At 44.8% G+C, this 12451-nt stretch overlaps 1 protein-coding gene across 1 annotated transcript in view; it reads right to left on the bottom strand.

The window, feature by feature from the left end:
- LOC308164120 (IQ motif and SEC7 domain-containing protein 3-like) overlaps positions 1-12451 on the bottom strand; it is a gene marked incomplete at its 3' end in the record, with an annotated part of 65389 nt that overhangs the window by 10648 nt on the left and 42290 nt on the right. The window contains 2 exon segments of the mRNA XM_080538271.1: positions 3089-3188; positions 5153-5278. Coding sequence (XP_080394397.1) covers positions 3089-3188; positions 5153-5278 — 226 coding nt within the window.

Below are 12451 nucleotides of genomic sequence, written 5' to 3'. Positions count from 1 at the left end.
TATACTGTACAGATAGACGACTAGGGTTATAACTTAGACACATTCTGTTATTAATGTATTTTAATGGAACTATGTTTTATTGTAAGTGTATTCTTCCGCTGAACAGTTGTTTATTGGTTGCTAAGCAACGGTAAGAATGTAATACGCGGAGTAATATGAATATGAATTAGCCCTGCGCATGGATATTGGCAAGGCTGGAACGCAAACTGACCAATAGAGACAATGGACCGGATCTCTCTTGTATAACATAATATAACACTTTTTTTTTTTTAACACTTTCTTCAACAGTTAGTTCCGACCAAGTAATTTGATTGGACAAGAGACATTCCATGAGTGGGACTATTTGTATCACTCCACTGCACAGGTGTTCTATAGTTATCGTTAATTAGGCTAGGCTACATTAACAGTCGTTATCTATCAGATTGTAACAAACTTTGCATGGCAAAATAATTATATATTTCCAAATAATATGCAAGTTAAATTATGAATGGTTGTCAGAAGAGGACGTAGGGACCTAAAGTGTTCAGGTTGTAAATGACCCCTTTAAAGAATGTGTCTAAGTTATATTGTATTTAACTTGTAAATGTACATTTATATTTTCAATATGGTGTCTATGCCATGACTTTTATTTTGACAGCCATCTATACTTCCATTACAGAGGAGTTGGCAACACTGATAGGAAAGCCTATGAATGAAACGAGGGAAAGTTGACGGTGAAAAGAAATGAGTCTATTGAGTAAGGAATTCTGTTTAGCACCTGGCAGGACGTCGGACAAGGTATTTTACTGTCATTTGGTATATTTCTGGGAATTATTTGTAACTGTTGAACATGTAAGTGAGCCAACTATTGAAGAATGTTTGTGCTAGTTTGGACTAGCGTTAGCAGTCATGTTAGCTCAGCTGTAACCTGTAATCATTAGCTAGTTTTGGTGTCATGCTTATTGGTGAGCTGTCTACACGGATATTGTGGTTAAATATATTGTTTATGAGCTATGTTGTGCAAACTGTGACATATTTTCTTTTCTTTTATTCAGCTCTTATGGTGTGTTTATGATGAAGAAAATTGCATAATAAAAACGACATAAACCATCAGTCCCATGAGAGTCAGTGACCATTATTTAGCTGTGTGTGTGTGTGTGTGTGTGTGTGTGTGTGTGTGTGTTCGTGTTCGTGTTCCAATAGTTCAGTTGTGGAACTATTTGTGTTGGTGGTGCCAAATAAATGATTAAATAAACAAATCAAATCATAATCTGGTGTCGCTTATTACTGTTAACTAACAAATGGGGCGTGTAGAACTGTTGTATAGCTAAAAGCAATATCACTCTCGAGGTCGTCCTGTTATACTAAATATCATAATATATATTATATTCAGTATAACAGCACTCCCTCTCGTGTGATATTGCTTAATGTGTCAGGTAGTTGTGTTTCAGTTGAAAGAGGACAGCAAAAAAGGACAGTGTTAGAAGAATGCTTAAATAAATATGATCCTTTTAAGAACTATTTCCGACTATAGGTAAATGTAGTCAGAACAGTAAATGTAGTCAGCTTACTTTACATGCATAGTTGAACTTCTTCAAGTTCTGTTGATGCTCTTACCACAAAGTGTGGTACTATCAGACAAAAACAGAATTGCTGAAGATATTTTCAAATCACGAGCGTCGTCGTCTTATGAATTATTAAACATTTCTCCTCAATACAACAGGAAGCGTTGACAAATCACACAGGTAACTACTAGAATGAATAAAATATATTTCTAGGACTGGCGCTGTTTTAAAAAAATCAACAAACGAGCAAAGAAAAGCAGCGGAATGCTTTCTTCCCTGAAATACCGAATGAGCTGATCAATTATTTTGGGAAAATACGGCATTGTCGTTTTCTTTTTGTATCCCTCATCTACTGTGCTGCTTTAAGAGCAGCACTCTCCCTTAAATGCCACTTTTTCCCCGAGCGAGGCGACGCGCCACCCTATAGCCTGCAGGGGAATCCTGATGATTGATTTAATATTTTCATATCACCTGCCTGCCTGAATGCATAGGAAGTAGATATGGGCTGAGTCACAACTCTATTTCCAATTCCCCTACACACTATCCTCAGCTGATTCTCGAATCACTCTCTCACACTCTCTCCTCCCTCGTTGAACCCACCGGTGACTATACAGCTCCATCATTCGGCCTGTCTTTCTCCACGTCAGTTATAGTGTTATATGCTTGTGAAATCCAGCAGGCCTAATGTGTTCAATCACACATACTTGCTAAGGTAGATGTGAAGGAAATGTGGTTGTGTGATAAATATGTAACGTATTATATAACAGTGTGACATATTGTGTACCGTACAAGTGTACTGTATCGTGCACAGTCTGTGTCTGGGGGGGGAAAGTACCAGCTCCTCTCATTACAGTCGGCTGTTCAAGCGGAATGCCCCATATTTCACATCTAATTGGACATGGATTTTCTCACTTTAGATACCAGCGTTTCCCCTAGGAACGGTTCTCCTGTGATTTTTTGTAGCAATGGTGGGTAAAGCCAGGTGAGTTTCGATCTGTGGTCGAACAGCTTCTAGGCGGTCAGTTGTAGTGACGTTTGTGATGGGGGATTCTATCCATGCACAGCAGCTAAAAATATCAAATGAATGTGGGAAATTCGACCCATTTTGGGTCCCATCCAGATTGCCTGCCTGTGTTTCTCAGGGCGGCCTTGCTATTCTTCCTTCTCCTCCTTCCTCTCCTCTCCTCTTTCCTCTCTTCTCTGTGAGTTAGCTGTGAGGCCTGCAGCAGCATAATGACTTGGGGGAAACACTGGATACTATAGACCCAATGAAAGGGAACATGGGGAGGTGTGTGTATACAGACCCAGCGGGCACGTTGAGACTGTGAAAAGATGGAGGATGAAGTTACTCCAATATGCTAATCTTTCAGTCAGTTTTTGTTTTAAATTAGGATTTGGGGAGGGTAAGCTCTCTCTGTCTCCCTCTCTCTCTCTCTCTCTCTCTCTCTCTCTCTCTCTCTCTCTCTCTCTCTCTCTCTCTCTTCCTCTAGTACATTTCTTTGAGTAGGTGTTGTGCTGAGATGAAAATTATTGGGATCTCTTACATTCATTCTCAAACAGGTGGAACTGCATGCCCAGTAAGCCCATTGCTTTGCAGAAGGTGTAGGCCGCAGAGCTTTTCTTCTTTGGACACAGCTTCAGAATCTGGAGGCAAAGGCAGTAATGCATGAGGGTTATGGTGAGGGATTAGTTTGGCTTGGCATGCTTTCAAGTAGCTTTCAAGTGCATTTTGCTTTTTTTTCTGGTCAATCGAGAAATCTCAATTGGACCCTTCTTGCAAAATAAAGATATTCTTAAAAGCCCTCTTGGCTGCAGCTGTTTATCGTCTGACAAAATGTCTATTTCGGGAGTTTTCAACCTAATATTCAAATACATCATAACCTTCAGAGACACAATATACCTTGTGTCACATATTCTGTGCCAAGTATTCAATTTCCAGTACAAACCACGTACAACACGTGTTTTTACAAGGATGTATTTGTGAGAGAATAAGATATATTTCAGATCCTGTCGTAAAGCAATCTCTCAGACAGAGAGAGGAGAGGAAATCTCCTTGCTCTGATATTGCGGGGGCCCTTTGCTAGGCAGACATATTAAACCAATACATCATGCTGACATCACTACGGAAGAGAAGGGGAAGTTTAAGGGCTGCAAGAGTAACGATCGTCGCGCACGAGGAAGTCCCCCCCCCCCCACGATTAATTTCACACTGTAAAAAATGCTAAAAATGCTATCTTCTCACAGGCCTTCCTCACTGAGAAGCAGTGGTGAGAGAACGGCGTCCCGCAGGAAAACCGTTGTTAATTACTTGAGATTTTTGCGCAAATCTCACGAGTGCCCTGGAATGTTTCGTTTAAAAAAAAGAAAAAACAGAAGCTTTCAGAGATTGATGTAATTATGACGTGCTTCTCTTTTGTGCAGAATCAACAGTTTTGCCATTTACATGTCTCGAGATTTGCTTTCTGCATCGAATCAGCATTCACTCCCCCCCACCCCCCTCCCACCCCTTGGAGGCACAATTAATTTCCAACAGCAGCTTATTTATTTATTATTTTCCAACCCTGTTTTGTGAAAGACTGATTCCAAATGAGAAGTTGAGTAATTACGTGAGTAGTTTAATACTTCACAGAGATAACCTCTGTGTTGCCCCCTAATGGAAGCATTAATTATAATAAAAGCTTCATCTGTGATTAATTCTGGGGATCCATTTTAAGTGACTTTGATCAAATGAACGACATATCCCGAGTAATGTCCTGAGCGAAAAGAACACTTCATTACTGACCCCTCAGCGCTCGGTTCTGTGCGGCAGGACTAGGGCTTTGCTTATGGGTGCACTGCAAAGTGCTATTATCTATTATTAAAAGAAAAAGGCCAGGAAGATGAAGTTATGAAACAAACAATGGGAAGGGACGTAGACTGCTCTGAGAAGTGGTACACTGTGAGAGTGCCGGGGCGTGTGAGTAGCTAGGGTTGCCACCCACCCGTCCCTTAAAATACGGAATCGTCCCGTATCTGACAGTTAAAAGATGCGTCCCGTTTTGAACCAATACGGGTGTACGCTGTTTGTTCTGTATTTTCAATCCACCCGCATTGCGTGATTCCTCCAATATATCATAATGAAGGCTTTATTGAAACGATGTTTAACTTATGATTTACTAGCACTGGCGCCCCCACCCCGCCCTTGGGCCCGTGGTGGTCGTGGTCCCGAGGAGCGAGGCCCCTACTGCGAGGGGTGTCCCTTATTTCTCTGACTGAAAGGTGGCAACCCTATGAGTAGCCACCACCAACATGACTCACAGGAAGGCTACCAACATGACGCAAGGGAAGGCTTTGAAGCTGTTTTCCCAACAAAAGGGCACAATGAAAGGATGGGGACCGTCCCGGGTGTGGGGGGGGTTAGTGACACGGTCAAACAACTGGAGGTGATGCGAGGACCTATGCTGCACTGACAGACATGTCTGAGGTCGAGGTGGCTTTCAATAGTTGTGAGCTCATCCTGCAGTATGAGTCAGGTGACTTGGGGATGAGTTCTATCCTGCGTGATAAAGGAGAACGCCCAGGTGAGGGGACGCTACGTTGTCCTCTGCACACTGTGGGAGGCGTCTTACCACGATGAGGTCGTTGAAAAGGAAGACCTCTCTCTGGTGGGCCGCCTGCTTCTGAGCCTTGTTGACGTCCGTTACCTCAAACAGCCGGCTGCAGCACACGAGTCTCCGGTGGGGTACTGAAAGAACCTGTGAATGGATAGAAGAGAGGAGGGAGGGAAGTAAGGAGATATGAGTTGTTCCAGTAACTTAAAAAGTTAACATTTGAGTGCAAGGGCAAGGGGTGAAATCGTTGGACCGTTTTTCATTGTCGTTTTTTTACATCTCAACGACTCCACCTTTTCCCCTATAAGAGAATCCTAATTGTTTCAAAAGGGACAAAACCCTCATTTACAAGCCACACTTTCATTCTCTCGTCAATAACGGCCTCCCATAAATTGAAGGGTTTTTGCTGTGTAAGGACTTATTGATGACTCCTGCTCTGGCTGCCTGCCCTAGTGGATACCCCGACCCCCATTTAAAAAAGGGTCATTAACCCAACGCTCTAAACACTTCCCGGTCTCGAAGACTTTGAAACAGGGGGGGATCGTAAAGAAGGAGAGGATGGATGGCTGAGAACAGTTGATGAGTTGGGGAGGCAGCGAGAGTGTGTTGTTGTGTAAGAACCATGCAGACTTGGCCCCATTGATCTCTACAAGCTCCATTGACTACCAACAGGAGACTCAGCTCAGATCTCTCTGCCTGTAAGGCTTTTTTTTTCTACTGGGGAGTGTAACAGTCAAGGTCAAGAGTGTGTCTCTTTCCCTTTGGCTACACTACTGTACATCTTACACTGAGCTTAGAGAGAGGAGGGTGGGTGGGGGGGGACTGTCAACAATTTGAGGAGTGATGAGACGAAACGGAGAGAGAGAGAGAGAATAAGACAAGAACTCCAGTGCGAGCTATCATATTGTACAGTTTTGTTTTCTTAAATTCGATTCATCTGACAACCAAAAAACCCCGCATAAAACATTGAACATGAACCTTAGAAGCAGAATTTTCTTGCTGTCTGTCATATGACATACTGAAAAAACAGGCCCATGATGAGACATCAGATTAACTCACTGAGAGACAGCTTTGAGGATCCTACTAACAACACCCCCACCCCCAACTTCCCCATAGGGAGATAAGGGTTATCCAAGGTCTTTATAAAAATAACACTAATTGTGTATCCCCCCCACCGGAATACATGAGAATTAATTTGAGATTACATTAGTCTGATACAGTTCTCCTGGTCTAGGGCTCACAGGATTACAGTCAAGCACTACCTAGGGTCGAATACAACAGTGATAAAACAGATTGTCAACTGGGATTCTCTGAAAAGAGAGTGATTGTTTCTCATTTAGCCTTAGCAGTAACCCAGAGAGGGAGAGAGAGAGATGATGCCATCGAAATGATGGATTGACGGTGAGAGGAAAAAGGAGAGAGATAGAGAGGGAGTGAGGGTCGTGAAAGGAGCAATAATCAGAGAGAGAAAGAGGTCAAAGAGAGGAGTAATAGAGCTATAGTGGGAGACGATAGGAGAAAAGAAGGAGAGAGGTGACACGTGTAAAAAGAGAGGTAGAGAGAGAGATAGGAAGAGAGAGATAGGAAGAGAGAGAGACAGAGAGGGAATATTATGGGAACTCAGTGCTGAGGGGAAGAGGGGTTGAGGGAAAAAGATGGAGAGTTGAATAGAAGGGTAAGGGATGTATTGGATCACAGTGAAGGGATTGCGAGAGGGATAGGTGGTGAGAGAGAGAGAGAGAGAGAGAGAGAGAGAGAGAGAGAGAGAGAGAGAGAGAGAGAGAGAGAGAGAGAGAGAGAGAGAGGGGTTCAGATTCAGGTTACTTTATTTGTACCCGTAGGTAGATTTGTTTGGCAGTAGACGAGTCGTGCATGTTGACACACATTTTCTAAGCAAATAATAAAAAGTACTCGATGTTCCAATCCTCACTAAAACCAAAAGATAAAATAAAATACAATAATCTGTGCAATGTTGCTACGATTTATTTATCTGAGTGATGGCTGCTGGAACAAAGCTATTTTTATACCGCTTTGTCCTGCACTTTGTGACTTTTTAAACCTTCGTCCAGAAGGAAGAAGCTGACCCACCTTTCAAAGGGGTGGGAATCGTCATTTAAAATGGAGCCAGTTATCCACTGTAACTGTCTGGTGTACAGTACAGGGACAGACTGGATTGAACCATGACACCAAAGATAAAAATCGATTCAAATAAAAGCATGGCAGAATAAGGTTTTGTCAGTGTGGGAATAGGACAGTTCCCTCAAAGAAAACAAACGCTGGTGCCCCTCTTTGCACACGGCTTCGCAATTTGCTTCAAAGTTCAGATTTGAGTCAATAATTGTCCCAAGATATTTGTAAAATTGCACACATTCCACTGTCTGACCCTTAATGGATGGACCCTTCATGTTGTGTTGGCACATCTTCTTAAATCAATTATCATGAGAGAGAGAGAGAGAAAGGAGTGGTTTTATGAGCTAAGGTAAACTACTGTAGGTCAGTAACGTTCCTATACACAGTGGCCCTGTCAGAGTGTTGAAAGCCTCTCTCCAGGATTTAAGGCTTTTTTCCCATTTAAGCAGATTACACAGTAAAAAGGCCTTAGGAGAATGATCCAATACATCCCCCCCTTCCCCCTCACATTCCTATCCATCTCTCCATTCCTCCCTCCATCTTTTTCCTAAATCCCTCTCTCCATCCCCCCAACAGTGATCTAATGCAACCATCGGCCCCGACCTCCCCGTCGATTGCCCCCGACAATCTAATACACTCTAACCCCCCAAACACTCTTCTTATCTAGCTCTCCATTCTTCCCTCCATCTCTTCATACCTCCCTCAGTCCTCTATGATCCAATGCACCGCTTCATCCGTCCTCACGCTCCCATTCCTCTCTCTCTCTCACCACCGATCCCTCTCGCAATCCCTTCGCTGTGATCCAACACGTCCCTTACCCTCCTATTCAACTCCTCATCTTTTTCTCTCAACCCCCCTTCCCCTTGGCACTGAATTCCCTTAATTCTCCCTCCCTCTCTCTCTCTCTCCCCCTATCTCTCTCTCTCTTTCTCTCCCTCTCACTCTCCCTTTCTCTCTCTCTTTCTCTCTCCCTTTCGCTCTCTCTCTATCTCTCTCTCCCCCCCTCCCCCTATCTCTCTCTCTCCCTATCTCTCTCTCTTCCCCCCCCCCCCTCTCTCTCTCTCTCCCCCTATCTTTCTCTCCCCCCCTATCTCTCTCTCTCTCCCTCTCTCCCCCTATCTCTCTCCCTCCCTCCCTTTCTCTCTCTGTCTCTCTCCCTCCCCCTCTCTCCCCCTATCTCTCTCTCTCCCTCCCTCCCTCCCCCCCTCTCTCTCTCCCTCCCTCCCTCTCTTCTCCCCCCCCCTCCACTTCCCTACAGGTTAGAGAGTTCCCTGCATGGCTCTCCTCAGTAAGCCTGCGTTCTCATTACACTGATGGGGGGGACACTGAGTCATTAGCTTAAACGCTATGTGCTCTCTCCCAACCCACTCCTTCCACAAGATGGATATCAGGCCACACTGCGGGAGAGGGTTTTTCCGGTCCCCCTCTGTCATCACCTGCGCTGCACACTCCTGTTAAATGGACCTCAGAGAGCGTAGGATGTCCATATTTGTTATACTGAGTTGAGGCTCCTATTATATGTTGGGAGTTAAGAGAGAATACATTGGCAGTACAGTGCAGGCATTCACTTCTTACCATCCCTTTCTTCCCTCACCACCCGTTCCTAAACATAGGAGCTGTGTGTGTGTGTGTGTGTGTGTGAGTATCCTGTGTCTGACACACACACACACCAAGTGACATGTTGAGCACCCTAATCCCTCACAACGCTCCACACACACACACGTCTCAATGGGGACAGCCACGGTTTCTCTCTCTATGGAGATTTACCATGTCTAATTTTTTACGTCTTTCTCTTCTAATCCCCTCTCTCTCTCGCACGCACACACGCACACACCACACACACACACTCACACTCACACTCACACTCACACTCTCACACACACACACACGCACACACACACGCACGCACACACAGCCCCTATATTTAGGAATGGGTGGTGTCTGATCGATCCATCAACTCTCTCTCTATGACAGCTGGCTCTCTGTCATCCTATGGCGTCTCATGAATCTTTCAGAGACGCCGGGTAAATATTAATATCACCTAAAACACCTGAGCTGTTCACTCTGAAGAAAGAAGCGCATCATATCCAACCCGGTCACGCTACATTACGATGAGCATAATGTGAAGGTCGCCGCTTCAGTTTTCCGCATCTAAATCTGCAGATAATGTAGGTTGGCCCAATGAGGCATATGGTACAGTACCGGTATGTATCCAATCAACACAACCTTTTCTCCTGGTCCTAATAGCTGGGATGGTCAATGTGGTGCTTTAGGATACTACGGTTGTGGATTCAAATTCCCACTGGAACCATACGTCGGTTGGACAGATGTGTGTTGCTAACCATGCTAATCTTAAGAGTTCATTGAAGGGAGAAGCTAAGAGTATAAGAGAGCGCCGGTGATGAGCTCTGCTAATGACTGCAGGGCTGATAATGAGCCTTTGCTAATGGTGGGGCGTTGCTAATGGTGGACATGGCTAATGGCCGTTGCTGACGATGCTGGGGCGAGCTAGTGACACAGGGTTGGCTAACGACGCTAAAGGAGAGGGTGATGTGAGGGGAAGTGTGTGTGTGTGTGTGAGAGAGAGAGAGAAAAGAGAAGAGAGAGAGAGAAAGAGAGAATGTCTGTGTGTGTGTGTGTGTGTGTGTATGTGTGGGTGTGTTCGTTAGTGTGTGCTCGCGTGCACATGTGTATAAACAGTATGTATGTAACAGTATTAATGTTGTGATGTGTATCAAATGTCTCTCAACATGGATAGATAACCAGCATGCTAGCTAGTTAGCCAGCTACATGACTTTCACTCCATGCTTAGCGTAAGCACAAGCATGACAGCTTCGTGGCCTCCACCTGTCAATACGAACTCAAACTTTATTCGAGTGAGTTAGCTAGTCTTGCATGTAATCTGCAATCAAGTGTCATGGGCTCAAAACACAAAAAGTTTAGCTCTGCATGTTTTAAATTGCACAACGCTATTAGCTACAAGACATTCACAAATAGCATTCTAGGATAAGTTACGAACACAGCAGGTTCTGTAAAGCCTCGGTGGGCGAAAGCTGCAACCCGCCTCATCTGACCCAGCAAGTGTCTGACGCGGGGTACACTCAACTGCTTGGGTGGTCAAGTTTAACGTGTGGACAAAACACTCTAACATGGTGATATTATGTGGTTCTAACCCGGCCTCTCTCTCAGCAACGTCCATATCCCTCGCATTGTCCGAAACAAATATTGCATTTTTCACCTCACCCATTTTCTCACCGTCACATATTTGTAGCGATAATTAACTGCATCGCGATGCGTCGTTACATCCCTACCTAGGAATAGGCTCCCTCTGGATGCCTTGAGACTCACACGCCCTCACTCTTGGCATCGCCCATAGGCACTGGCGGACTCAGGGGGGGGCGACCGCCCCTCCTGGTGCCCCCACGGTTGAAAAACGTCTCTCTTAAGTGCCCTTTTGAGTGGCAAAAATGCCCTTTTGAGTGGTGAAAATGAGAGGATGTGCCCTATTGGCTGCCCTTCCAATGGTCTAAACTTGACCATGTGCACTGATGGGGTCCCATGTTGTGCAGTAGGTGCCCTTTTTTTCTTTTCGCTCCTGCCCTTCAAACAGCCTGAGTCCACCACTGCCCATAGGTGTTAGTAAGTAGTGGGGACTTTGGCAAGAGGTTGGTTGGAGGGTGAGGTAACCGCTTCTCTTGGAAGGGGGAAGTGAGAGTGGAGTCAAGAGGGCACGGCGCTACTCCGGAGACACACAGCTGGGCTGAGAGAGGAACCGAGAACGCTGACGGGTGTCTCGACGGTGTCTGGAACCTTCTCTAAGTTTAGAATCCTAAGGACCAGGTCTAACCCCAGTCGGGGGCCGACGATGTTTCGCTAGTCGAAATTCTCAGACACAAAATCCCCCCAGTCTTGAGCCTGTCGCCTTTGAAGTAGAAGACTCTCTCTGGTTGCCTTGAGTCTGAGCCCCTCGCTCTATCACCACGGGGCGCTCACTGGGACTCTCCTTAGTAGTGGGGACTTTGACAAGTGGCTTGCTGGGGGTTGAGGTAATAGCTTCGCTTGGAAGGGGAAGAGAGAGTCGAGTCCCTATATTTATATAGCGCTTTTCCGAGGCTCAGAGACCCTGACAAATATGGGAAAAACGGGAAAGTGCTGTGTCCCTTGTATGAATAGATACCAGTCTAAAAAACGATTGAACTGTCATTCTACCGCTGTAGTACACTGGTACTCTGGTGCAGGGAATTTCTGGTTTGGACCCGGAAATTGCTAAACGTCACGTTTGACGTCAGACTTAACAACCGAATAGCTTCGCTTGGAAGGGGAAGAGAGAGTCGAGTCCCTTGGCTGAGGGCACAGGCACTCACACACACACACACACACACACACACACACACACAGCGTTGCGACGGAGACACAGAGCGGGGCTGATGAGAGGAACCGAGAGCGTTCGGCGGATGCGTTATGTCGAGGCTGTTTAGGGCCTCGCTAAATCTAGATTAAGACAGGCAGAATAGGGAAAGGGGTCGATTTGATTTCCCTTTATTTTATTACAACGTTGTATCTTTTATTTCAAATATATCTTGTAACCCGTTAAGGTTAAATAAAGATCATACCTGCTGCATTTAAAATAATGTTCTATTAAAATGGATTTAGAATGTTAAGTGTCACCTGAGATTAACTTACCCTCCTAGTTAATTGTACAAAGTTAGATTTCACTGCACATTATAGGATCTAAATGGTAATTCTAGCCCCCTTTTTAAAATATTTCCTTTTGGTAAAAGCATACTTACCGATAAATGAAATTCCTGCAACCACATCCACTCATTTAGAATAGAGCCATCGTTAACTATAGGGGTTTGATATGTTTGGTTCCATTTTAGGTCACTTATGGTGTTAAGCTAAAAGAGGAAGCAGGGGAAACTATAGGAAGGAGAGAGTTAACAGCAGGGTGAGTCTATTCACCTCTAGCATTTTTAGAATCCTAAGACCCTTTAGAAGACCCTTACTAAAGATCCCATCAGATGAAGGGCTGGACCGGGGCTCCAGTACAGGGCCGCTTTGTTGTATTCGGTTGTTAAGTCGTGACGTGTTTCCGGGTCCAACGTTGGCTGAGGCGCTCTCTTCGAAATGCCTCAGTAATAATAATAATTCATTATATTTGTATAGCGCTTTTCCGAGGCTCAAAGA

The sequence above is a fragment of the Nansenia antarctica genome (genome assembly GCF_963989245.1).
Source record: "Nansenia antarctica genome assembly, chromosome: 8".
Lineage (NCBI taxonomy): Eukaryota > Metazoa > Chordata > Actinopteri > Argentiniformes > Microstomatidae > Nansenia > Nansenia antarctica.
Note: the sequence above shows the minus strand (reverse complement) of the source record. Positions and strands in the feature narration are given on the sequence as shown.